Source organism: Giraffa tippelskirchi, chromosome 8 (assembly GCF_054371585.1).
Source record: "Giraffa tippelskirchi isolate mGirTip1 chromosome 8, T2T-mGirTip1v1.2.pri, whole genome shotgun sequence".
Classification (NCBI taxonomy): Eukaryota; Metazoa; Chordata; class Mammalia; order Artiodactyla; family Giraffidae; genus Giraffa; species Giraffa tippelskirchi.
This window is the reverse complement of record NC_137282.1, coordinates 162463143-162491039: the sequence shown is the minus strand read 5'-3', so window position 1 is coordinate 162491039 and position 27897 is coordinate 162463143. Positions and strand designations below refer to the sequence as shown.

Here is a 27897-nt window from a genome sequence, read left to right as displayed (position 1 = left end):
CGACTCTGGGCCCCACAGCGACACCAGCTCCCGGAGCTGCGCCCAGGAGCCCAGGAGCCCTCCGCCTTCCACCCTCTCTCCAGGTTCCTAGAACGTGACAACGGTTTTTACCCAATCAGCGAGCACCTTTAGAGCCCCGACCAGGGCCGCCGCGGCCGCGCCTCCGCCGGAAGTGCGTCACGACGCTCGTGCGCTCCATCCCCGGATGCGATTGTATATCCGGAGTCTTCAAGCGACGCCGAGCTCCACGGCTCCCGACGCTGTCGGCACATGCGCGACTGCCCTGTTCCCTGTTCCTCCGCCTCCCCTGGCTTCCGCCGTCCGCGAAGCCGCCGCCACCGCCGCCGAGGAGTCAGGAAGTTCAAGATGGCCGCCGCGGAGGCGCCGTCGCTGCGGGAACAGCCAGAGTAAGTAGTCCGGGGACGCGGAGGGCCGGCGCCGGGGGCCGGCCGAGAGGGGACGGGCGGAGCGCCGCCCGGGCGGCCGAGCGGGCGGGAAAGTTCGCGGCCCAGCGGTCGCGGCCAAACTTTGCCTCCCGCGCGGCGCCGTGGGGGCGCGGGAGGGCGGCCTCGGCGCTCCGCCCGCCCGGAGGCCCCGGCTGTTGGGTCGAGGGCGGCCGGGGCCCGCAGCGGCGCTGCCCCGGAAGGCGAGGGCGCGAGCGGCCTCTACGGGTCCCGAGCGCGAGGCCGCGGCGCGGGCGCGCCTGCCCGCCTCTGGGGCGGCGCGCGGGTCTTCCGGAGCAGCCCGGGCGGCGCGGCCCGCGCGGCGAGCCCCGAGCGCTCCTCTCCGCAGGCGGCTCCCGCGCCGCCGCCGGTGTCAGCCTTCGGGGCCGGGAGCAGAGGGGCGCCGGGCGCGCCCTCCTTCACCACCCGGAGCCGCGGTTGGCGGCCGGCGGGGCGCTCCTTCCCGCCCGGTGCTTTCGGCCCCAGCGTTCCCTCGGTGTTTTCTCCTCCTCTGCCCAGTGCAGCTGGTCTGCCAGCTCGCAAACTCGAGGCAAAGTAAGAACAAGTCCTCGGTTCTGAGGCCTAGGGTTTTTGGCCCGAGTTTACAGCGCTTCTCTGGGAGCCCCAGTGGAGTAAGGAGTGGGAATGGTCAGCTACTTGCAAACCCGAGCGCTTCGTGTCTGTAATCAAGCTAACGTAAGCATCGATGCAGCCGAGTGAACGCATCCTCGTGTGTTCTGCTAGGGTAACCCTTCCCTTCACTGAGAGCAGTGTGCTGTTTTCCTTGTGTTTCCTAGGAAAACTCAGGAACCTAAGAGAGAGAATGGACTTTAAAACAATATGCTTGTAGCGCCTTTTTTTTTTTTTTGCTTGCATGCTCATTATCTGATTTGTTTCCAGCTGTTTTAAGAAAGAGGTAGATATAGTCTCCCAGCAACTTTGGACTGACAAGAGGAGAAATCTTTGCACCTCCCCAGCCGGCCCATCGCTTCACCGCTGTGCGTCCAGCGCTGGACTGCTCGGGGATTTGCTTTGCCCATCTAGGCAGAGTTACCAGGAGCTTTTCGTTTAGGGCCTCTAAAAGCTGCTCTATTATCTTCACAGTTTGACTTAAAAGAGGGCAGGTGGGTTGTTAACTTTTTAGGTAGACTTTGTCTCTTTTGTTTTTCACGAAGTTCACAGTGAGGCCTTGTTCCAGGCTTCATGAGAAGATCCTATGAAAACCTTAGGCTATGCAGCTCATTTTTCTAGTAATCTGTTTAAAGTTCTGTAGTATTATGTCCATTAATTTGATTTCAGGAACGGTTTAGATTCCTTTTCAGGAGGGATGCAGCCATGTTTATTTAGATACTCAAATAACACTAGATGTAATAATAATCTTTATTTAGGCTCCTACAATATGAATGGCACTGAGATGGTCTTGACTGCACCTCTGCACTCACACACGTACACACACCCCACACACTTGGTACACACAGAATATTCCATCTATATGCGTCCCACTTTCACTTATTTGAAACGTTTTAATGTAGAAAAGGACAGTTTACTAGGAAAGCAAGTACCATATCGGCTGCCCGCAGTGAGTGCTGGAATGTAGTGTCTGAGTAGGTTTTTTGTGAAGACACACTGAGGCATTCGCAGTTGCGTGGAATCTACTCCAGGTGGAGTATTTTGAAAAAGTAAAGCTCCCTGAATGCTTTTTAGTGGCTTCTAAGGTTTGTCGATGTCTTTAGCTCAGTCTTTTTTCATAGTTTTAAGCATTTAAATTTTTATATGCATTGACCTACTTGAACTTACCCAGACCAGGTACTGAGCAGATACTACCTCATTCAGTCTTTATGACAACCCTGTGGAGGCGGTCCTGACACTCCCCACATTTTACAGTTGAGAAACTGGAAGTACAGAGAAATTAAGTTATCTTGCCCAGGGTCACACCAAGTGACAGGTGTAGGGTTTACACCCAGGCAGCCCCGTTGTGGAGCCCTGCTCCTAACTAGTGTGCTTCTGGTCTCTTACTCTACTTTGTGGCTCCTTTTATTAAAAATATTAATAGCCTTTAACATTTGAAATAATTCTTATTTATGTCCAGTATCCCAGAAAGGTCCATTTTTATGTATATGACCGTTCCAACTCTTTGGAATTTAATATCCCATTTGGAAAGAATGGGGGTGGAATGGTTCCCTTTGAGACTAGTTGGTCTTTGAATCCATTCTTATTTTTACATCTATGTTAATTCTGTATTAAAGTAGTCTCACTTGTCAGAGAAACAGGCTTACTTATAGTTATTTTCCTTGTCGAAAGCAGTGGCATTCAGTTTGCTCCCCATCACCCCCAGCTCCAAAGCATGAATTGAATGCCTCCCATATAAGATGTTATTAGGAATATTCTTTGAAAAAAAAAAATGTGAAGAGGAAAGTTAACATAATACTAGTGGCTGGTAATTGGTCACTTGATTTTAAAGTTGTTCCACGGCTATTTTTATTGTGCCAGATGCCTCAAGATTCTGGGTTGTTTGAAGAATGAAATACCCTAACGTATGAGTAAATACTGTTTGACACTACCATGCTGTCTGCACTTCAAATGCAGCTTTCCTTCCAAATGAGATTTGAAGGATGTTACTCAGCTCTCAATAAGTACTGGTTTGTGACAAACCTGTTGTAGACCAGTTTAGTATAGAAATGTACCTACTAAATGTGTAGTGTTAGATTGCAAAATGTAAATTGTCCAAGAAGGTAATCAGGTTTCTTTACAAGAAACCTTTTCCTAAAGCTTTAGAAGAACGTTGTTGTTAATGAGCCTAAATTAAGGGACCTAGCAGAAGCACGTTCATTATATTTGACACGGGTGTCGTTGATGCATTGACTTCAAGTTTTCCTGATGTACTTAGTCAGACTTCAGTTATTTTGTTTGAAATTTGCTTTAAGAGATCAACCAAAGAGGCTGAAGGTCTGCTCTCTGCCTAATCCCAATGTAGGAGCACTCTGGAATTAACGTTAAGCTAGCTGGCCTTAAGGCACTTAGGTGGCATTTTATTAGTAACCTAGTCATTATTTCTTGAATTAACATTCATTAAGTTACATGAAAACTGGGATTACTCCTGGGAATGACTAGTAACTTTGGGCACCGAGATGTTGATCCTGATTCTCGGAAACTTTAGATGCTAGGTTTTCTTTTGAAGGAAATTACTTCCTCTGGGTAAACCCTTCAGTATTTGGATTTGAAATTCCTTGAAAACTTGTAAATTATAAGTAGCATTGGGAAAGAGTTAGAAGAGCAGATTTTTCTGTGGGGAGGTGATCAAATTTAAATCATTTGAGGGTATTGTGGTCGAGAAATAGGCATATGCTCTGGAGGCGTAAGTGAGCCGAAAACAAAGTATTCCCCTTCACAGGCTGCGAGTGTGCACAGACCGCATAAACCAGCTGTGGTCGGTGCCGTCCGACTTCTGTGACCCCACGGCCCGCCAGGCTCCTCTGTCCATGGGATTCTCCAAGCGAAGACTGGCGTAGGTTGCCATGCCCTCCTCCAGGGGATCTTCCCAACCCAGGGATTGAACCCCCATCTCTTGCCTCTCCTGCATTGGCAGATGATTCTTTAGCACCGAGCCAGCTGTTGCTCTGTGAATCATTCCCTTGACACAGAAGCACTTACTGAGTAGCCGCTGAGGCTTAAGTCATCTTCTGGGCCTCAGGGATGGAGCAGTGAGCTAAACAGATTAAGATCCTGCTCCACAGGGCTTATGTTATAATAGGAGGACACAAACAGGAGTTGTGCTAGGTGAGGACAGTGAAGGGGAGAAAGGGAGTGTGTGATGGGGGGGTGTAGTTAAAGTGAGCTGGTCAGGGAAACTTGATGGAGAAAGTGGAACTTGAGCCAAGGCCTGAGGTAGGCAGGGAGACCGGCAGTGTGTACTTCCGGGGGAGTGCCCAGGCCCGTACGTGGGGGGGAGGAGAGCCGTGGGGTTGGGGGGGAGCAGGCTCGGCTGAAAGGAGGCTGGACTGACACTACAGGTCTTGTGGAGGGTTCAGGTTTTTACTCTGAATGAGGCAGGAATCAGTAATCAGCTTTCTCTCGGTGACGGTGACCTGATGTCTTAAAAAGCATCTTCAAGCAGAAACAAGAGCTCTGACGTCAGCTGTAGCACCAGCCTTCTCACCAGCTGGATGTGCCCATGCCCTCAGATGAGTCCCGTCTGCCTCCTTGAATGTGACGTCACATCTGTCATGGGGACGTGGGCAGAGACAGCACTTCTTGAACACTTGGTGTGACTGCTGTCATATGATGAACTCACTGCAGCGACATACCTGTGGTTTGTCAGAAGTGTTATTTCCTCAGCTTCTACAGTGGAGGAAACTGAGGCACGGGAGTAGCTTCTCTGAGGGCACACTGAGGGTATCGTGTTGCAGGCAGCATCAGAACAAGGCGGTTTGATCGAGGATCCTAGCTCTTTAAAGTCACTTTCTGAGTGTCCGTCGGCAGCTCCACAGTGCCCCGGGGAGTAACTTTGCCCAGTATCTGAGCCATAAGCATAACTGACTTTGGGGGCATGGGGTTTGTGCTGGGCCTTACGAGCTGTAATGTGTGAACTGCGGTCCTCACTGTGTGCTTGAAAGTAGGTACTGTGCTTTCTCCACTAAGCTTACACTCACCGAAGGCCACGCAGCTAGTCAGTAGTGGGACCAGGACTTGAGCCCATGTAGCCTGGCTCTGGAGGCTTCACCACTCAGCTGTCCGTTTTCAGGGGGATTCTTAGAGGGCCTTTAGATTGAGTTCTAGCTTACTGACTAGAATTTTGTACTTCGGCACTTAGATTTTTATATGCCTGAAAATCATTCTCAACCTTCATAAAGGTCCTCCCTGCCCATCTGTATATCTTGAGTTAGCCTGGTTCTGTTTCTCTCACACTTTCCCCCTGTAACTCAAGGTTCAGAAAAATTGACTTATACCCCACCTTCTGGATTGTGGGATGGGAGAGTCTAGGGAAGGAACACGGTTACCTGTATGAGGTTATAGCCTATACAAGGAACGGAGCTGAAATGCCTTTGTATCTTCACCCTAAATCTGTGATGTCCCCCCGCCTCCTTAATAGAACCATGTTGGATATTTTTTAATATACAAAGATATTACACTGTTTTTTTCCAAGTCTTTGAGAAAATTTGGTGATCCCAGAACACTGTTTATCCTGTCTCTTCTTCTACTCCATTAGAGAGAAGTCAGGCCAGACTGAGACCTGACTCAGCTGAAGACACAGCTTCCTGCGGCTCTCTAGTACCCTTTCCTTCCCCAGAGTCCACAGTGCCGGGTTAGGACAGTGGCGGTCTGACACCCCGGATTCTCAGTTCTTGCCATGTGGCGGTTGTGTGTTCTGCACAGCCCCTCGCTATTGTGAGCTAGCAACTTTTCAAGCATCCTCCACTGTGTCGTGCCCTGGCCCCGCCAAGTTTACTGAAGACTGAGACCAGGCTGGGGGACCGTCCGTTGAGCAGCCTGACCTTGCAGTTCCTGGGCCTCTCCACTGTCTCAGCTGTGTGCTCCCAGAATCCTGTGCTGTGCCTCTCCATCTCCTGGAATCGGTCCACCTGAGAGCTTAGCTTCCATCAGACCAGTCTCTTCCCCAGGTTTGACACCCTGGCAACACTGATCTTTTTTCGTTTTTCTAAAATACCCCTTCCTTAACCTTTCTGGTTAATTTCATACTCATTCTTCAGGTCAGTGTTACTCAGCCTATTTTTTAATCCAAATACCTTGTTGATAAACTTCTCTCCCCCAAAGTCCCTGCTGAACAAATCGCTTGGGTTTTTCTGTGATCCACAAGATACCTTCCTTGGCCGTTTCAAAAGATGTAAAGTGATCTGTCAGCGTTCCCATAATGCCCTTCAGTTCAGTTCAGTTCAGTCTCTCAGTCGTGTCCGACTGTTTGCGACCCCATGAGCCACAGCACACCAGGCCTACCTGTCCATCACCAACTCCCGGGGTCCACCCAGACTTAACTCAGGTCTTTATCACTGCAGTTCTCCAGTGTGGCATGTGAGTCTTTTCCACTGGAAGTTTCCTTAAGAGAAGCAAGAGATTTTTATTTTCCTGCTGCCTGATTTAATGCCTACATTCTGTGTACGTGATTTTCTTCTAGATGTTAAAAGAGATTGAATAGACTTATTAACTCTAAACTTGCAAGGAGCTCTTGGTAGTATATGGTACAAATACATTAAACTTATTGAAAGTACAGGAGTATATAATTTGGAGGACTTGAGCAAAATAATCCATATCGTTCTGACCGGATATCAGGAGGAGGATCACCTGCTTTCGATGACCCTGGATCCTCAGCCTTGAGGATGCGGCTTGTCAGATGTCAGGAGCAGACAGCGTTCATGGTGGGGGCCCAGGGCAGGATGGTGTGACGGTGTCATGACGCTCCCCAGAGAGATGTGCGGGCGCTGCTGTGGCACATGGTGGCTAGGCTGTCACTTACAGACCCAGAATGACTCTGGTCATAGCTTTGTATTGGCTCTAGAGATTTAAATATATATGTGTGTGTGTGTGTGTGTTTCTGAATTCCAAGTAGGGAAAGAGATTAGTGTTGCAATGCGTGTTATTATTAATATTTTATGGAAAAAGAATGGGCGGGTTCCTTTGGTGTGGAGTGGTGTGGGAAATGCTGTTTTAAAAACCAAGTTACGGAGTGACTATTTAAGAAAGTCATTGTTAACTTATTGCACAAAAGTACTGGTTTGAATTTCCTTTCTCTACTAAGTATAATTATGTTAATCTCCACTATTATGTATTTCCTTTAATACTTTCAGTATTTGAGGTCAACCATTAGAAACAAAGTTAAATCACTGTTCAGCTCAGTTCTTGCCACATACCTTTGAAATAAAATATTTCAGTGGCTAACTTCATGTACCACATCAAGATATGTTTTATCATTGCAATTTTGTTACAACTGAATGCTCCATGAGTAATGTGTCTTTTAAATGTGTTTGATACATTTATAGGATGGAAGATGCAAATTCTGAAAAGAGTGTTAATGAAGAAAATGGAGAAGTATCAGAAGACCAGTCTCAAAATAAGCACAGTCGTCACAAGAAAAAGAAACATAAACACAGAAGTAAACATAAGAAACACAAACACTCTTCAGAAGAAGACAAGGATAAGAAACACAAACACAAGCATAAACACAAGAAACACAAAAGGAAAGAGGCCGTGGACGCTTCTGACCGAGAAGGTGTGTCTCCAGCAAAAAGAACTAAACTCGATGATTTAGCTTTGCTGGAAGACTTGGAGAAGCAGAGAGCCTTGATTAAAGCTGAACTCGATAATGAGTTAATGGAAGGAAAGGTCCAGTCTGGGATGGGGCTCATATTACAAGGTTATGAGTCTGGCTCTGAAGAAGAGGGGGAGATTCATGAAAAGGCAAGAAATGGAAATAGGTCTAGTACTAGATCTTCAAGTACGAAGGGGAAACTTGAAGTCGTGGACAATAAAAATAGTGCAAAAAAGCGAAGTAAAAGCAGATCCAAAGAACGGACTAGACACAGGTCTGATAAAAAGAAAAGTAAGGGAGGTGTTGAAATAGTTAAAGAGAAGGCAACAAGGAGCAAGTCGAAGGAGAGGAAAAAGTCGAAAAGTCCCTCCAAAAGAAGTAAGTCTCAAGATGAAGCCAGAAAGTCCAAGTCGCCCACCCTTAGACGGCGCTCTCAGGAGAAAATTGGGAAGGCCAGGTCCCCTGTCGATGACAAGGTTAAAGTCGAAGATAAAATGAAGTCAAAGGATAGGAAAAAATCCCCTGTTATAAATGAAAGTAGAAGTCGTGACCGAGGCAAGAAATCTAGATCCCCGGTCGACTTGAGAGGTAAATCCAAAGACAGAAGGTCACGGTCCAAAGAGAGAAAAGCAAAACGGTCTGAAGCTGATAAAGAGAAGAAGCCAGTCAAGTCTCCCTCTAAAGATGCTTCCTCTGGGAAGGAAAACCGGTCACCCAGCAGAAGGCCTGGTCGCAGTCCCAAAAGAAGAAGTTTGTCTCCGAAACAGCGTGATAAGTCAAGAAGAAGCAGATCCCCACTCTTGAATGACAAGAGGTCTAAACAGAGCAAGTCACCTTCTCGAACCCTGTCTCCTGGCCGGAGAGCCAAGAGCCGGTCCTTGGAAAGAAAACGCAGGGAGCCTGAAAGGAGACGCCTCTCTTCTCCAAGGTAACTTGATTTCAGAGCCGTCGTGGTTCCTAGCATTGCAGCAGATTTCAGTGGAGAAGCTAAAACTGGGGATGATAAAAACGGAGATGATGAAGAGTTTTATAGTGTCCGGTATAACCCTGTCCTGTCTGCTGACCATGATAATGTTTGCTTCTGTCAGTATCGTGACTGTAGCTGGTTTTTAAATGTTGAACTTACTTTTTTTTTTAAGTTCTTAATTTAGTATCTAATGTGCAGAGTCACACCTTTAAATCCAAGTAATTTGGTTGATAAGTCTGAGTCTATGCATTTTATGGGAAAGGTGTTAGTTTCTAGAGTGGGAATTGTTCTTTGAATAGTGTGGGCTAGAAGTTTAAAAAATGGAGGTATCAGTTTAAGGATCGTGACCTGTCCATTCTTTTGAATTGGTGTGATTTTGAACCCTACCAATATAGTTGGAACTACAGTTGGGTTTTTTTGGTCCCCAAAATACAACTGAAAATGGAAAATTTTTTTATTAACTCATATACCTATAGTCTCATTGTTGAAAAAAGTAGGAGCTCTTAAAATGATTTTTTTAATCAGTCATAATAAAAATAATTCATACTTACATAATACATTTGATCCATCAATTCTTGTCTCATAATTTCATGAATTCCTAGCCATCTACTGTGTATGGATATAAATATGAATTGATGTTGAAGTTTAAATTATCCTGTTTTGAGAAGCTTCAAGAATGCAATTTTCTTAAGAGCTACTGTTGATTCTTTACTTCTAAGTGATGGGATGGTCCCCTGCCTGTAGCTCTGCATGGAGACAGTGTTACTATCTTAATATCTTTTCTTGAGGATCCTATTCTCTTTCAGTTGCTTTCATTTTGAAAAGAAAATTCTTAGGAGTTCATTAAGGGACTAGAGTTGAATATTTGAAACAAGTTTTTAGTGTTAGTTTACAGAAGAAATGCATGCTAATGAAAGAGACGTTTAAATCCTGCAGGAAGCTTGTAAACTCACTCTTCCCATCCCTCCTCTGCCGCCACTCCTGAGATGGGAGTCTTTCTTCAGCCCCTTCTCTATGCACATGATACTTCTTAAAAATAGGATTCATACCATTCATGTTAGCAGTGGTTTTCTTTTCTCCTCAAACACTGTGTGGCAGTATATAAGGATTGTTTGTAATTTGTTACATAACAACAACATGATACTTCACATTGTGGATGTATCATAATGTATTTAACTATTCCCTTATTGAGACTGATGAAAATTGAGGTTGGTTCCAGTTTTTCACAATTGTGTGCAGAGATATCCATTGAGTCTGTGTAAAGCTTCTTTTAGGGTAGATTCATAGAAGTGGAATTACACAGTCTGAGATTACGTATATTTACATATCAGAAAGACACTGCCATATTTCCTTCCAGATAAGTTATACCAGTATTTACGTCCATGACTCGGTGAGCTGGCATTTTCTCTTCACTCTTACCTATAGTTCTTCTCTTCTGAGGTTAATGTTGATTGTAAAGGGATTTTATTCTTAATTGATACATTAAAAATAAGGCTCTTCATTGCAAAAAAAAGGCAACAGTTTAGAAAGAAAACAGTCCTCAAACCAAGGGAATGGAATATTATTCCTTATTTGGGCAAGTTTTATCTGAAATGAGAATCAGATAAACAATATAAATAAATAACAATATAAATAATCTTTACTAATTCTTCAAATTGTGAGACCAGAGGAAATAGACCTTCTATTGTGTGTCAGCCATAACACCAAAATGTTATTGTCGTCATCTGAGTTTTTGTTACAAAACATATTATTCTGTGTTTGCAATCTTTAGGTTACTGTGCCCTTTCTTAAAGTGTTCTTTACGTGTAGGAGAAAGTCGCTTATTCTGATTTGATTTTATTCTTCTGTGAACCTGTATCTGGTCCCGTTAAGAACACGACCTCGAGATGACATCCTCAGTAGGCGGGAAAGGTCCAAGGATGCCAGCCCGATCAGTAGGTGGTCTCCAGCTCGAAGACGAGCCAGTAGGTCTCCTGTTAGGAGGAGGTCTCGTTCCCCCCTCAGACGGAGCCGGTCTCCCAGAAGAAGAAGCAGGTCTCCTCGGAGAAGGTAAAGACTCCCCTTTGATCCGTCAGACTGAAGCTTTTGAAGCTCAGTGGGTAGGTTTGCTTAACAACCAGGTTTCTCTGAAAAATTGTAGCTGTGACACCATGTAGTTTTTCTGTTGCCAGCATGTGATATTTCACACACACAGGTTTTTGAGTTTTGCTTTAAACTTAAATCAGTATTCATTAAAACATTTTCACTGGCCCCTTAAAGACTTTATTTTTAGAACAGTGTTGGGTTTATAACAAAATCAAGCTTTTGAAAAGCACAGAGAGTTCCTGTAATACCCATACCCCAGCACACTCACAGCCTCCCTAACTTTAATTGACCTTTTACATGTATTATATTTCTTTGTTCTCCTCAAATAGGGACAGAGGTCGGAGGAGCAGATCACGCCTGAGAAGGCGGTCTCGATCACGCGGTGGTCGTAGACGTAGGAGCAGGAGCAAAGTAAAGGAAGACAAATTTAAAGGAAGTCTTTCTGAAGGAATGAAGGTCGAGCAGGAATCTTCATCTGATGACAAGTAAGAACGGAACTTTCCTATAACTTCCTTTTTCCAGATTAGACAAACACAGTGTGACTTGAAAGTGTTTAATTTCTATCTATAATTTTGATCACAGCTAGTGATGACTTTTCGGAGAAGGCAATGGCACCCCACTCCAATACTCTTGCCTGGAAAATCCCATGGATGGAGGAGCCTGGTAGGCTGCAGTCCATGGGGTCGCTAGGAGTTGGACACGACTGAGCGACTTCACTTTCACTTTTCCCTTTCATGCACTGGAGAAGGAAATGGCAACCCACTCCAGTATTCTTGCCTGGAGAATCCCAGGGACGGGGGAGCCTGGTGGGCTGCCGTCTATGGGGTCGCACAGAGTCGGACACGACTGAAGCGACTTAGCAGCAACAGTAGCAGCAGTGATGACTTTTAAGCTTAAGGATGTTTCTTTTGTTGCCAGTCTTTGTGCGGTGAATAGGTGAGGAGAGAAAGGAGACATGGAAGGTTAAGTTTTCCTTCCAGGATTCCAAACCAGGACAGTTTAAAAGCAAAGATAGAATAAGGTGGCTTCAGGTTTCTGTTCAAACTTACTGATGACTGACATTTTCCAGCTTTTATTTTTTTAAATGTATGCAAGTTACGGTTTTGGACTCTCAAAGGATGTTTGGAATTAACATGTATGGATGTAACTTTTTCTAAGCCTTGAAGACTTTGATGTTGAGGAGGAAGATGAAGAAGCCTTGATAGAACAGAGAAGAATACAAAGACAGGCCATCGTTCAGGTATGTGATTTTAGTAACATTTTGATCAACAGTCCTTAAATAACCACTATTTTAACAAAATTAAGGATTTTTACTTTAACAATTAGTGTTAGTAGAGCACTTGAATAGGTCATGAAAAAAAGGTAGTTTCTTAATAAAATAGAAATAGTTATTTTTTTGTATACATAGGATTCCTATATAAAGCTCTTTTCTAAGACAAAATTTGGAGTGTGCTTTTTTTAACATTGATAAAACAGAAGAACCCTCATAAATGAGTATAACTTGGAAGAATTTCCTTTAGCATAAAAATTGTATGTTTTATAGCCTGTTATACATGAGAAAGATTTTTCTTTAATGCCTAGTAAAAATGGCAAATTTTCTAATACAGATGCGCATGTTTAAATGGAATGTCTCAATAAATTTAAGACTCCTTGAAAGCTGAGTGATGCAGGGCCGGGCGGGAAAGGGTGTCACACCTAAGCCTTAGACAGTGAGCTGCGCAGAAGGCTGCCAGCTCTCCTTGGCTGTCCTGGGAGGAGGCCTGGCCGCTCGGCCCTGTGAGCATGGCCAACCTTGTAAAGCGCCTTCTCTCACCATCATGTGTTGGGAGGTGAGCGGTGGAGTTGAGAGAAGAATTCTGAAAGGCATGAAGCATGCTTGGGTGCTGTAAGGCGGACAGCAGACAAGGAAAGGATAGTTGTAGCAGCTTGTGTGAACTTGGAGCAACCACAGCATCTCAGCGCAAAGGGGAGAGCTGGAATTACCAGAGTGCTTGGGGCGTAACTGGAATTCCAGAGGCGACTTTGCTTCCTGGGGTGCTGCAGAAACTGGTACTGAACAGTTACTGGGTACCCCTGAAGACTTGGTTGAACCTTTTTCTGTTCTTACCCAGGTCCACAATCCCTTATCTCCAACCTTTTGGGCCAGATGTGCTTCAGAACTGAGAAATATGTGAATTTTAGAAAGGTAATGTGGTGCATACATGTATCTTACTTGGCCCCTGAGTGGGGGTGAGCACAGCACCCCATTATCAGACACTGGGAGTGTTTCACTGTGAGACACCTCGTGTTCACACTGGGAACATTCAGAAAGTCACGTCTTCAGGTCAGATTCTACCACGTAATGAATGTGCACCAAACATAGAAAACCTTCCACAGTTTTGTGGATTTGGAATTATATATAAGGGATTGTGGATCTAATTCAGTTGAGGCATCAATACATTTATTTTTTTTTTTTTAGCATTATTTGACACTTCAGTTTTCAGTGCAGCTCCCCCAGATCGGTGACATGCTCTGTGTTGTTACTGCAGAAATACAAATACCTTGCCGACGACAGCAACATGTCGGTGCCGTCTGAGCCCAGCAGCCCCCAGAGCAGCACCCGCACCCGCTCCCCTTCTCCTGACGACATCCTGGAACGGGTGGCTGCCGACGTCAAGGAGTACGAGCGAGAGAACGTCGACACATTTGAGGCCTCGGTCAAAGCCAAGCATAATCTGATGACCGTTGAACAGAATAATGGTGAGTTAGATTTCTGTTTCAGCTATGCTTTTCTCCCCCGGGTTTTAGCTCTGTCACTCCGCCCAGAGGAGAGGTTATTTGGGGAGGGGAGGAGGGAAGGGGATGGAGAATGCAGTGTTCGGAATACCCCGGTGAGTGTCCCCGGGACCAGCACCGGAGCTCACACTCGGTCCACCATGCATGTTCAGTACCTTTGGTTCTGCGTGCTAGAATGTTTGAAAGCAAAGCCAAGCCGTGGTTAATTTCGCCTGGGAAAAGTCCAGTTTGTATCTCTGTTAGATAAGGCTTCTAAAAAACATTACTTACACTTAGTAAAATTGATGATTTTTAAATATCTCATGTCTATAGTTCGTTGGTTTGAATCAAAATCCGGATATGGGGTTCAACCTTTTGAGGTATGAATTGGCAATTTAAAGAGGAGCTTTCCTGGCAGTATATGATTGTTACTTGTGTACGCTCAGTCATGTCCAGCTCTTTGCACCCCCATGGACTGTGTAGCCCACCAGACTCCTCTGTCCATGGGGTTCTCCAGGCAAGAACACTGGAGTGAGTAGTCCAGGGGATCTTCCAAACCCAGAGATCGAACTCCAGGCTCCTGCATTGGTGGGTGGTTTCTTTAACCACAGAGCCACCTGGCAAGCCCAGTTGTTGCTTAGTCATTAGCATATTAGTTCAATGTTAGTGAAAGTATCGATATTAGGTTTTTCACCTTTCTGAAATGCATTCTCAGTAAAAAGTGGATAGCTTTATATATCTTGGGTTATAAAGTGATATTAAGTTGGGTATTAATGAAAAACTGATATACACAAGAGGAAAAAGTTTGAATTGCTGTTAGTGATTTTCCATTGATTTATCATTTGTGTTTCAGTTTGTATCTCTCCATTTTCCAAATACTAATGCTAATTTCCATTCAGGTTCATCTCAGAAGAAGCTGTTGGCACCTGATATGTTTACAGAATCTGATGATATGTTTGCTGCCTATTTTGATGTGAGTATTTTTAGTCATAAAAACATAACTGTTAAAAAAGTACATGTAGCAAGTATGTGTTGGGGTTGTACGTACATACCTAGTGAGAAAGAAGGAATCAAAAAAAAGAAGAATCAGAGGGCTTCATAAAAGTTAAATACAAAATGACTTAAATATGTAGTTATTTTCTTTTTAAACAGCTCTTTTCTTGGATTTACAGACGTCTGTGTGTGTCTTGGTTAGTGGGAGACCAGGTGACATGAGTAACTTTTAGAGCTTCCACTCTGGGCTTCTGTATTATAGGTGATTGGAAACTTAGGATTTGGAGCTTAATGGAATTCATTGAAGAACTGGGAATGTTATAAGGACTGGCTTAAGAAATTTTTTCTTTTAAACATTTTATCAGTTTTTTTCTTGAGGAATGGTCTCAAAAGTAGCAGACCATTTCCATCATAAATTTAGGAGACATGAGAAATAGGGAGGCTTTGGTGAAGGGAAGTGGGGTTACTCACATACAGACAGAGAACATACAACAGGGAGATTAAAAATGGACTGGGGTGTGTCCAGGACCCGCCAGACACCAGTGACTGGCTTCGGTAACAGGTCGCATTTACAGTGTGAGCCACGCACACAGGAGACGGGTTAGGAGAGGAGGAAGTGGTTCTGAGGCAGCTAAACTGTTGGCGCCTTTCATTTGCCTGGATGTGAAGGGTTTTCCGGGTGTCCTGCAGAGTGATGCGTAAGGAAAATGTCTTCGGGAGTGCCAGGTACTCTTCTAGGGTTTCAGTTTGTTCCATACGGAGACGGGAAGAGACACGGGGTGTTACGAGAATAGGGCAGTAGAAGAAATGTGAAGATAATGTTAATTTTTCCCTGAGCATTACTGTGATACAAGAGACTTAGAAATCATTTTTCTGTTGTGTTGCATTTACGTGAGTCGTAGTAAGAGTTTATTTAACTTGGCATAAAATCTTCTTGTCAGAGTTTAAAGGAAGTGTTTTAAATGTCTGCCTAAATTGGAGGTGAATAGCTTGTGTTACTCCCTTAATTTCAGAGTGCGCGTCTGCGGGCTGCTGGCATTGGAAAAGATTTCAAAGAGAATCCCAACCTCAGGGATAACTGGACGGATGCAGAAGGCTATTACCGTAAGTTCACAGTCCTTACTCATTTCAGAGTTTATCATAATACTTTGTAAACTTGTGTGGCTTGATGCCATCCCACCCGGGAGGACTCTGGGAGTCACACCCCAGTGCCGTCTCTGGAGAGTGGGGCACCGCCAGCCGCCGCGTGTACCCGGGCCGCTGCCCAGAAGCCTCGCAGCCTGAAGTGCAGCGAGACCCGATGTGCACCTTCAATCTGTTCAGTTACTTTCAGGCCTCAGGTCATCCTCCAGAGGGAGGGGGTGCCAGTCACGCCAGGCCACAGCTGGATGCGACCACGGCACTGCTTCCTCAGGGTTCGGGGCGTCAGCAGTTGCCAGGGAAGCAGAAACTTCCTGTAGTGCTTGGAGGCCCGCAGCTCCCAGCACGTAGTGTGGAGGCGAGGCCTTGGGGCTCCGTGGTGTCCAGGAGGCCGAGCACCCCAGAGAGATTTGGCACATTGTTAGCCTGCTGTGTTTCCTGCCTTCGGATTTCTGATGGGTCTCATAGTTTTGTTCATTAATGCATTATGGTCAGCATTCTAATGTTTTAGTTTATCTTTTTAGGTGTGAACATAGGTGAAGTCTTGGATAAGCGTTACAATGTGTACGGCTACACGGGTCAAGGTGTGTTCAGTAATGTGGTCCGAGCCAGGGATAATGCGAGGGCCAACCAGGAGGTGGCCGTGAAGATCATCAGAAACAACGAGCTCATGTGAGTTCAGGGGGCAGCACAGCCGGCTCAACCCAGGTGCTCACCAACAAGCGTGTTTGTGAATAGTGACGGCAGCCTGTGTGGGACAGGCTTATGAAACAGCAGAGCGGCTCTGTGTGGGGGTTTAACTTACAGTCACGTGTCAGTACATGTGACACCGTGGAACTGGCAACTGTATAGAGTCGTTTCAGTACCTACAGTGTGAACTCCTGTCCACTTAGACCCCTCCTCTCTGCCCCTTGTCTTAACGGCCGATCTTCACTGTGACTGTCATAAGCCCAAGACCAGAGGTGCAAATTCCAAGGGTCGTTTTGCTTAGCTGTCACCGAGCATATGGCCTGCAAAAGGTGAAAACTCAGGTCTAGGAATCATTCGAATCTCTTATCTGTTGCCTTTTCTCTTTATGAGCAATGAGGTCACCGCCATACTGCTTAAACAATCTATGCCACACACTGGGCTGCATTAAAGTCAACTTAGCATTGGTTTAGGAGCACTAGAGAGACGTGTTTACATTTATGCTGAAGTCCTGGGCTGCCCTGGGCTTAGCAGGTTAGTTCGATGGGAGTCCTCAACTTCTGTATTTAGACACTAGCTTTAAAATATAGCCTATTGTCAAATTGTAACTAGAATTTTGGAGGAGGATATTGCATCGAGGCATGTTGAGATGAAATGTGCAAGATTGATTTCCCTTCAAGCAAGGTGGGTTTGTTGCTCAGTGTTTGTTTTGTTCATGGATTATTTTGGAAATTAGCCCCATGAAAACAGTATTTGGCCAAGTGGGAAGTATTGTGTGAATGACGCGGAGACTTGTCGTTCCTCAACAGATCGTTTATTAGTACTTAAAAAAAACTTAACGCATCACTAAATAAATACACATTATTTAGTTTTCCTAAATTCTTGACGTATCCAGTTTTGACCTAATTTTCTTTTTCATTTCAGGCAAAAAACTGGCTTAAAAGAGTTAGAATTCTTGAAAAAACTTAATGATGCTGATCCTGATGACAAGTTTCATTGTTTGCGACTCTTCAGACATTTTTATCACAAACAGCATCTGTGCCTGGTGTTTGAGCCTCTAAGGTACAACCCCTGACCCTGACCCTGACCCTGACCGCTCAGCCTCCTCATCTTGCCATCCTCAGAGCAGACAAACGCTATGACCAGTTTTCTGGGTGCTTGATGTTTTTTTCCAGTTGGCTCTGGCTTTTGTCTTTTAACTGTTGGTGAATAGTTAGCTTCTTGACAGTTGTTAATGTGTAAACAGTAGTTGGCTATGTACTATGTGTCACACGCTCACCTTGTGTGGCCTTCAGCTCAGCAGAGAGTTCCCTGAAAGTTAAACACTTCAAGGAAAGATTAAGCCAGAATGAACAGGAAGGGGAGTCATGGGGTAGGACTGTGATTTCCGCCTTCAATCCATGTCTTCATGTCAGTGGGACTCTTACCCCTGTGTACCTTCCCTTCTCTTCGTTCTGGAATCTGTGTTGTGTACACGCAGTTCATATGCTCTCATTTCGGTGTGGAATAACTTATCAAACATTTGGGCAGTGGGCGGGGGGATTTTTGAACAGTGTTTTCACTGTATTTCATACTCTGAATTGATTTTACTTTATGCTTGAAAATGTTTTTGCTTTTTTTTAATTTCCATTTTTCATTTTAACCTCTGATTTTGTTTTTTTTTCTTTCCTAAAAGTATGAATTTACGAGAGGTGTTAAAAAAATATGGTAAGGATGTTGGCCTTCATATTAAGGCTGTTCGATCCTATAGTCAGCAGTTGTTCTTGGCTCTGAAACTCCTTAAAAGATGCAATATCCTCCATGCAGATATCAAGCCAGACAATATCTTGGTAAGTCAGACGATCAGACAGCCTTGTTCGTCCTTACGGCTCCTTTTGTAACGCGATTACCACTGTGTCCTACAAATTACATCTTCCAAGAGTCATTCTGTGTATTGATTACCCATTACAAATGACTTTACCAGTTTTTCACTCTTTGGAAATTGGGCCATGAAATGTTATAGTGAAGTATATGAAGAGAGAGGAAGTAGGCTGCTGTCCCAGACTTTCCCGGTTGATCGATGGGTTTCGAGTCCACCAGACCCTGGGAGTTCTTTGATGCAGTGATGATGGGCTTCCTCTGGTGTCTGAACAGCAGTGCTGCAGGATCGCCCTGCTGTAGTAAGGCATGTTCACCAAAGTAAGGCAGTCCTTTGTTCTCTAGTTTCACAGAGTGAGGGACTTTTAAGGGAGTCACGCTCTCTGAAGTGGATGCCTGGGGTTGAGTTTAGGGTGCCCAGGAACAATCTTCGTCCTTTGTTCTTTATTCGCGGCAGCTGTGGCCTCGGGGGCCACGCCCGGGAAAGCCGAGGCGTGGTCGGGCCTTGTGTGCAAGGTGTGCCTCTCCCAGCGTGTGCCTTCTGGTGTGGAGGTCAGGTTTCCCAGTGCGTGTGTTTCTGAAACCTCATCCCAGTGGGGTGACTGGTCCACACACACCCCTGCCCCTCCCAGCCCTGCCTCTGCCCTGGTCATGCTGTCAGAGCTGGGAGAGCGTAGCTTGTCTGCCCACAGCACACGCCGCGCGTTTAAAGAAAGATCCCTTTAAAGCTCTGCCCTGGTCACGCTGTCAGAGCTGGGAGAGCGTAGCTTGTCTGCCCACAGCACGCGCCACGCGTTTAAAGAAAGATCCCTTTAAAGCTCCGCCCTGGTCACGCTGTCAGAGCTGGGAGAGCGTAGCTTGTCTGCCCACAGCACACGCCACGCGTTTAAAGAAAGATCCCTTTAAAGTGCGCTTCAAACTCCTCCTCAGTAACTTAGCGCTTAGTTCAGATTTCTGTTTTTCTTTTTAAATATCTTAGACTATTTCCTTCCAGACTACCACATTATTGAGGTGTTCCATTTTGTTATGTTTGGTCTGAGTATATAAGGTATTGCATCTCTACAGTAACTTGGGGTTTGAAGCAATGAGTATTCTTAGTGAAATGGTAGGTACAGTATGAGTTGTAGTCTTGCCTAATCAACTTTGTAATTGACTTTTACCCCAATTTTTCTTCTCTTTTTTGAATTATAAAATACACCATCCATATCAAAGAATGTATTAACTATGTGCCAGTCAAAAGTAATCACACAGTGAACATCTCTGTAACCACTTGGAGGGTAAATAATAAGACATTTGCCATTGTCTTTAAAACTTCATTTATCTTTGAGTTAGTGCTTAACCTAGTATAGGCTTTCACATGGATTTCAGACAGTTTGGCATTCTTCCTAAGAAAGGAGAAAATAAATACCAGAGACCGCGTGGAGCTGCTTGTGAGTGAAAACCCCAAGCTTTTCGCCCAAGATTTCAACTGTCAGTCTGACAGAGAAGTGTGCTGGGCTCCCTGAGGGCCAGTGGATGAGGAGTGCCTGGGTGTGGGTCCCCAGCTGCTGGTGAAGGCCCTCCGTCCACCCAGCATCCCCTGAAAGTGGCCCCGGGGTGTTTTGTCAGTGATTGTTGAAACTGCACCCTTAAGTAGCTGAATGCAGTTTATGTTTAAAAACGTTGAATCACTTTCCCTGTGAAAATCACTTCTTTTCCTGATTTCCCCAGGGGAACCCTGGTGGTTGACCATTTCTGTTGCTCTCAGCTCTGTGGACGCCATCTGTAGTGGGCCAGTCTACCACTGACCAGGCTCTGTGATAGCCCAGGAGTAGCCCGGGGCTGTTAAAGTGCTACGTGTCTGTGGGGTGGGAACAAGAGGCCAAGTTCAAGTCCCAACTCGGAATTTGTGTGTCTCTTTTGAAGGGGGGAAGGGACTCTGGAATGTGACTTATCTCCACTTGTTAACCCCGAACATGCTTCTGACTCAGGATGGCAGCAGGCATGGGAGCACCTCCAGCCTTTCTCAGCAGATGTCACTGTTACTGTGTATGTGGAAGTATTTGCCAAGGGAAGAGAAACCGATGACTAATAGAGTGTTCATGTTTATCAGTTTTGCCAAATATATTTAACATTTTCTTGACTAACACTTTCTTTATACTTAAGGGATTTAATTTTTTCTAAGACTTGAGTGCTAAATTTGGGATGGTCTAACAGCTTCAGATGAAGAATGTTTCTATTCTGTTTTTGTCCAAATTTAATCTGTATCATCCTGCTTTCATTGCCATCATAATTTTCTGGCAAATGAAAGTTAAGTCCGATCTCTTTTCAATGACGGTCTTCATGTTCCTTAAGTAATGACTGTGTCCGGGTTTTCTGGGGGGTTTTAGAAGAGACTTGGCTTCAGTGCTTTATCTCACTACTCCAACCTTTTCTAAACAGCATTGGTTAAAATTCAGTTCACTTGGTATTATCCCTTATTTCCTCATTGAAGAAAGTTCTTTCCCTGGTTAGAATACCATAGCTCTTAATTATTCATAATTAGGAAATTGAATTATAAAATAATTAGGAAAGGAATTTTTAAATGAGTGACTTTGTTCTCAGTATTGCAAATAACCTCTCAAAGCCAATTATTTTTATGATTATGTCTTAATTATTCCTAGCCTGAGTCAAACTTCCCTGATAAAATGTTTTGCAGGTTAATGAATCAAAAACTATATTAAAGCTCTGCGACTTTGGGTCAGCCTCACATGTTGCGGATAATGACATAACGCCTTACCTTGTCAGTAGATTTTACCGCGCTCCTGAAATCAGTAAGTTCCCTCCGGTGCTCCTTGACCTGGGCCGTCGTGGGCGGTGGAAGCACCCGGGTCACTGAGCACCGTTTCCTGTCACACTTGAGCGACCACTCGAGCCGTTGCTAATAAGAAGGGAGCCCTCCGTCCTCCTCAGGTGGGGCGGCGGTAGTTAGTTGTGGCAGGAGTCGCAAACGGGCGTGGAAGGCCTCGGATTTAGAAGACTGCCCTCGTTACTCCGGCCTGGTCGTCAGTCCTGTTCACGGCTTGTCTGGGACCTGTGCGGTTCTCTCTTCTTTTGCCTTGGCTGAGGCTGGTTAGTCCCTCCACAAAAGGTGAAATGAAAAGATAGAAGAAATATATATATATATACTTTTCCTGCCTCTTCAGTTCCTTCCCCATGCCTTCATTTGTTAAAGTTTTTAAGAGTCCCTGTTAAGAATTAGTGGGAATGAACATGAAACTAATGCCGAAGTGTTACATCAAAGTGGTTATATCGTCCGAGTTAAATTAATGCCCCTGTTGATGGAAATAAATAGTAGTTGGTTGATAGTATCATTGTATATTAAAACTATATTATGTTTTCAGTTATAGGTAAAAGCTATGACTATGGTATAGATATGTGGTCTGTAGGTTGCACCTTATATGAACTCTATACTGGAAAAATTTTATTTCCTGGCAAAACCAATAACCATATGTTGAAGCTCGCCATGGATCTCAAAGGAAAGATGCCAAATAAGGTAGGATGTTTGGGTGAGCTTGTTTTTAAGGTCTTAGCCATACCATCCTGTAGATTTGTGGGTGGCTGACACTTACCCCTAGTGATTGTAGAGCAATTTCTGAGAGGCAGGTAGCTGGCTACTCTGATTCCTGAGCTCTTTCTCCTTTCTGGTGCTTAAATTAGTGGGTCTAAGCAGCCAAGAGCTACCAGGACAGAATGAGAGAATCCCATCTTCCTTTTCCTATCTGAAGTCCTTGTACATTTCTTTCCCCTCCTGAATTAAGCAGCAGGGTGGTTTAGGGTGGGGCTGCATTGGGAGAGAGGACATGGCTGTTCCCACATCTCCGCAGCCTTCCCTTGTCCCGCTGACCCGGGCAGAGCGGCGGCAGTGCTGGAGCGCACACGCCTGTCCTGGAGGCTGTGCCATGAGAACCAGGTGCTGGCAGGTTGGACGGAGGTAGAGGAGGGACCTGGTCATCAGGGAGTCCCTGGGGGGACTAACGTCAGGGGGCTATCGGAAGTGGGACTCGGGGCACTCGGTGTATTAAAGGTTGGACGCTGCTGGGCAAAGAAAAAGCTGCCAAGAAAAGTCACATGAAATGACATCTTTTTAGGTTCTATTCAAAGTCTGTTGTGTTGAACTTGTTTAGACTAAGACAGAAATTAGTTGTGTTGGTTTTTGCTTTAATGAGGTCTGACCTGGTATCATCTCAGAGCTGTTACTAGAACATAATGTTTTTAAATGTCCTGAGGTTTCTTAACTGCCAATAGACAAGGCCCCAATTGTGTAACGTTTTTCCTAAGAGCAGCTGGTTTAAGTCTTTGTTTAGTCTTCAGTTTTGAATAATGAAAGTACAACTTGATATTGTAATGGGTTTATTTAAGTCACTGCCTGGGAAAATTAATTTCATGTTATTAAGTAGTTTTAAATACAGCATTTATATTATTTTTTCCAAATATATTACTTTCTCAAGAGCAAGGAATCTGATAATACTCAAATAAGTAAACAAACCCAGGGAGACTAAATAGTAATATTTGTGTGACATATATATTAGGTTATTGGTAGATCAGACTAAGAGCTCAAAATCCAACTTTTGTTTTATTGCCAGATGATTCGGAAAGGCGTATTTAAAGACCAACATTTTGATCAAAACCTCAACTTCATGTACATAGAGGTCGATAAAGTAACCGAGAGGGTAAGTGTCGTTTAGGTGTGCTGCGTTAAATGGTTGTCTGTAGCTCACGGATGGATTGAGTGAGTGTCGGATGGTCTAGGAGCTATGAATATTTTAAAACACTAAAAATAATTCCTGTTCCTGTTGGCCAATTTCTGAATAAGACACATCAGGTTATGAAAAGACGAAGAGATGTAAAAACGTTTGCCTAGCATGAGTTTATTTTATCGTATTTCGGCCTTTTTCTCCTTCCTTGGATTACTTTCTTGGTCTGGCTTCGCATTCAGCTTCCCTGCTGCTTCCAGATCTAAAACCAAATCTGATCGTGTTACTCTTCCTGATTAAAAATTCTTCCCTGGTGCCTCTTACCTATAAAATACTGTACTTAACTCCTCAGAGAGCCTGCTGTCCCCAGCGGGGGATGTCCCCCTCCTTGCGATGCCATGGACCAGCCATTCCGCGCCTGGCGGTAGGCCAGTGGGCGTGCGCTGTTGCAGACCCCATGCCTGTGTTCACGCACCAGCTGTGTTGTTGAATTCTCATAGACTTCCTTTCTGTTCTTATTCTGATCTTTTTATAAAATTACAGAATCATATTTTAAAAAGCCATCATGGCTAACTTGGGGTTGACCTTTTTCATTTAAGTTTTTAGGTTATGTGTGTCTAGTAATTTATTTAGAGATACACATTTAAAAAATTATTTGTAGGAGAAAGTTACTGTCATGAGCACCATTAATCCAACTAAGGACCTGTTGGCTGACTTGATTGGGTGCCAGCGACTTCCCGAAGACCAACGTAAAAAAGTACACCAGCTGAAGGACTTGTTGGACCAGATCCTAATGTTGGACCCAGCTAAACGGATTAGCATCAACCAGGCCCTGCAGCACGCCTTCATCCAGGAGAAGATATAAATGAGATGAAGAAGCTCCAAGGGTTTGAGTAACTAAATACAAAGACTGAAGAAATTTCACAGCAGTTTATTAATGTATATAAACTTATAAATATTTCTCCAGCAAATTTGAGGAAGCATGATATATTTGAATTAACACCAAGGGTGATATTTCTTTTAGAAATGTTAGTTAATCTGTTTTGTGTCTTATGTGAAATCTCACTGTAGAACTGTTTTAATCGCCAAGACTGCACAGAATTACAGTGCTAATGTAAATGGTTGCAGTTCACATAAAAGACAAAAGCATCTGTTATAAAATGAGCAGTAATATGGGTGGTTGATTTATGTTAGCAAACTTGGCTTCATTTTGGTCTTGAGATAAAATGGCCAGCGTAAATGCTGTTTATATTCACGTTTCCCTAGGTGTGTGTGCAGGCCACAGCAGCATGCCCTGGGTGTAGTCAGTGCCGAAGGGGTCTGTTCCTTCGTGAGCCTGCCTGCAGGGACGGCCTCCTCTTTTAAAGCAGGTTGTGTACAGCATTCAGTACACTGAAGGTAAGCTGAACCATCAACATCACCGGTGTGTAAGATGTTATTTTACTGGAACAGTTGACAAATGAGGGACGTTAGCGTTGTGGCAGAATTCCCCGCATGTGTGAGAGCTGATCTTGTTTTATTTTTGGCATCACAACTGTGGAGTAGTTACAGTTTCTGTTCTGTTCATCACATTTGCAATTTGAAGAGAATGCGCTTGATGGATGGAGCGCCTTCAGTGTACTGTTTCTTAGTAACTTTCATTTTTTTAAATCAACTTGCTATAGACTTTATACACATTTTGTTAAATACAGTTCCTAGTGACAGAAACAATGCGTAGTTTCCTTTACTGATAACAAATGTTGAGGCCTAATTCTGGAAGTCCTCATATTTAAAAGTTAGATAGACAACGTAATGAAATTTTTAACTATTTGTATGTCATTTTGAAAGTGTATGCTTTATGGTAAAAAGTGTTTTTCATTTGTTCATTGTTTTCATTATTTGTGATCATGTTGTCTTTCAATACAGGCATAAACCTTCCACTCTTGAACAAAGCTGCTGCTTTTTAAAAGCGGTAATTGCTTCTTTACCTTTTATTTCTTTTGTAAAATGAAGCTTTTCTTTAAGGATGTGACTTTAAAGTGTTGTCTACTGCATAAAACAGTTGACCCTCACTTACTGTAAAGTGAAGATTGTTCTGCTGCATGTGGCGTGGACCATGCAGATTTCTGTATGTTCTCAGTATGCATCACTAGATAATAAAGTCTTTTGTGAACAAGGCATTGGTAGCCATTTTTAAAAGTTTTTGTCTTCAGTGCTGGTAAGTCAGGTAAACCACGTAGAATTAAAAGCAACCTTGCGTTTCTTCCTTTAATTCCTTAACTGACAGAATTACTCGTTAAAGGTGTAACCTAGCCAGAAATGTATAATTTTATTAATAATTAGGATCTTAATTATTTCATCAAAAGATTCTACCAGTATTGTCAGCTCTCAGTGTAGTGAGGTAGTTCCTGTAGGTTGTGCGGTACAGTCCAGGATTTAACTAATGTTTCTGCTGTTTTCTCACTTTTCCTTCTGATGGTGCGGAAAGAGAAAAGGAGACGGGGCACAGGCCACTCACCGCCTTCTCCAGGGTCTGATTTGCTGAGACACCAGCTGCACCTTCTTAACAAGGTTATTTCTGACAGCATGTGTAGATAAACATTTAGCAACAGTTTAAATCAAAATCATGTCAATCAGTTTGGTTTTGCAACACAAAGGAATTAGTAACTTTTTTAACATGGTAGCAGAGAATTTTCAGAAATGTAATCTCTTCTGTTTGGGTGGTAAAATTAATGCTTGTCTCCCTGAGGAGTGTGGAAAATAATCAGATTTTTAGAGGTTAACATACTATTTTAAAATTGTAAATGGGATTTTTTTATTCACCCAGGCACCTAATTACAACAAGCATGCACCTTTTGGTGTATTCAAGAATGGAAAATCAGAGTAGCAGCATCCTTCTGGTGGGTTTGGCTCCATTTAAAGGCATGACATGACCTGCAGCCAGGAAGGTGCAGATGCTATCCTAGGCCAGCTCTGACTCTCTGCCCCCCTCTCCGTGTGGTTTAGCCGTAAACTGACGTAATCACCAGGCGTGCTCGTCCTCAGGTGGTGAGGCCTTGTAAGCAAGGCCCACAGGTGCAGCTCTCCTGCCATAACAAAACGTAGCAATTTCCCACCGCATTCACTCTGGTGGTCATATAAATGCTGCACAGGCGAGTGTTTCCTGTAGATTGTCACTCAGAATAGTTAACATTTGTATGTTTCTGGTGATTTTTCATGGCTTCGTTTTGTATACTTATTTAAGTAAGTTAACTTCCAGTAGAAACAGTTCATCTTATGCCTTCAAAACTGTTAACGCGTTCTTTAAAAAAAAAAAAACAAACAAAGTTGCTTGTTACTTGTTCTTTGTGTTTTAGGTGCAGCTCAGTGGAAGATGATGGCACCAGAAGACATGAGCTAAGGTTTCTGTCCCATAAAAGATTTAAGAAAAAAGAGCCCTCCCTTTAGTTTGTCTGGTTTTTCAGTTTCCAGCATGATGGTTTAGGGTGCATTGCTGTTTGGTACTGAGAGTAGTGCTCCCGTGTTCATTGTAAAGTGCTCGCTCATCACGCTTCCTGCCCCTGCCCCTTCCCTCCCCCGGAGCGAAAAGAGCTGTCAGACTTAGTTAGCAGTGTTAGCGGTGTGGATGGGGAGATCCCGCGTAGCGCACGGCTGTCAGAATCAGTCCCTGCGGACTACTAGAAAAACCACAGCCACGGAGAGCATCCATCCAGGGGCAGTCTTCCGCCGTGGGGGTCGTGATAAGAAACCAGCCCTCGGAGCGCTGCTCAGCTCCCGGGGCACCCACCTCTGCGGCTCACCCGTGGGGTCTGCCCAGCCAGTGCTGTCGTGGTCTTAGAATAGGCCACATATCCAGAGCACCGCCATGGTCCTCCTCGAGGGAAGCGAGAGGGGCGTTCTGTAGGTCTCTGGTGTCCGGTCTCAGCACTCCTCCACTTGCCTCCCTGAGCAGTCTTGATCCTCGCACGCGGAGTTGTGTTAGAGCCCGTGGTGCTCTGAGGCAGAGACCTGGAGCTCTGCGGGGCGGGGCCAGGTGGTGGACAGTCCCCAGCAGGCAGGGGTGCTTGTGTCGGCCGCTGTGCCATTTCTCCCAGGAAGGTTTTGCTGTATTTCACTTTGTGGCAAAAATGGTATCAAGTGATTGTGAGACTTGAGGGTCTGTAAGTCCTAGAACGTGACCCTCAGAGCGTAGTTTTCTCTGTAGTTGGGGAAGTGGTTCAGCCTAAACGTCTTAGGATCATTCTTCGGGTAGACCTGTTGTCCTCCAAGGTTAAATAAACCTGAAGACCCTCCCAGCATGAGTTCACCCTCAGTTCTTATTAATAGCATCCTTCGCCTTTTTTATCAGTGTAATGACCACTTTCTTTCCGTAAGACATTCTCGGGACATGTCTTTGGTATGTGGTGGAGGCAGTGAGCTGGGACTTGTCCTTGGGTGCACGCCTCCTCCTCTCCACCTGTAGCTTATCGTGGTTTCATAGTGGAACTCGAGCTAGCTGGGGAGAAAGAGAATCTCTGCAACAGGAATCCCATGTCTTCAGATGCAGGCCAAGCAGTTAAGGAATTCCCTTCTAAACACTGAGATAGGAAAGAAGCCAGATGTCTAACGTACAGTTGCTTTGTTAATTAGGACAGCGTTAGAAATCAAGCTTCCTAAAGTGCTTTCTTTTTCATAGCATCCTAGTTCAGATGTGAATTTTTAGAGAAGTGTTCACTACAAATTCATTTGTTTTTTATGTCAATTAATGTGCACCAAATTGACTTTTAAAATGCTTTCCAGTTACTTTGATAGATTTCATCATTGTGGCATCTTTTTCTTCTCCTTCCATGTGTAGGGTAAGGGACTGTTCTTCTGAAGAATCTTTCCATTTAGTGATCAAGATACGGAAGCTGACCTCTGAAAATACTCAATATGTATCCTAATTACTCCCAGTGTCCTTTGAGTTGTAACTTGCATTTCCACACCAATGTTCCCAACTGACCTACTAGGAAAATGCAATAAAAACGCCTCTTGTTA

The 27897-nt window shown here is 44.3% G+C and overlaps 1 protein-coding gene and 1 long non-coding RNA gene across 22 annotated transcripts in view; one reads left to right on the top strand and one right to left on the bottom strand.

The window, feature by feature from the left end:
* LOC145518570 (uncharacterized) overlaps positions 1-641 on the bottom strand; it is a 43668-nt gene extending 43027 nt beyond the window's left edge. The window contains exon 1 of the long non-coding RNA XR_014062998.1: positions 127-641. This is a non-coding gene — a long non-coding RNA (uncharacterized LOC145518570). The remainder of the gene's footprint in view (positions 1-126) is intronic.
* PRP4K (pre-mRNA processing factor kinase PRP4K) lies at positions 341-27897 on the top strand. Of its 21 annotated transcripts, none has more exons than XR_014062988.1 (21): positions 341-407; positions 7436-8632; positions 10544-10720; positions 11086-11241; positions 11915-11996; positions 13285-13495; positions 14410-14483; positions 15517-15607; positions 16168-16315; positions 17255-17392; positions 18006-18159; positions 20865-20979; positions 21550-21701; positions 22792-22878; positions 23564-23841; positions 24169-24300; positions 24808-24853; positions 25370-25452; positions 25709-25781; positions 26238-26282; positions 27716-27897. XR_014062988.1 is itself a non-coding variant. In XM_081523302.1 (15 exons), the coding sequence occupies exons 1-15, from the start codon at positions 367-369 to the stop codon at positions 24265-24267; spliced, it is 2922 nt and encodes a 973-aa protein (XP_081379428.1). In that variant the 5' UTR covers positions 341-366; the 3' UTR covers positions 24268-25059. The 21 variants fall into 21 exon arrangements, 4 of the variants coding, with proteins under 4 accessions (XP_081379428.1, XP_081379426.1, XP_081379429.1 ...); XR_014062986.1 differs by having other exon boundaries at positions 25709-25829; XR_014062995.1 differs by lacking the exon at positions 23564-23841.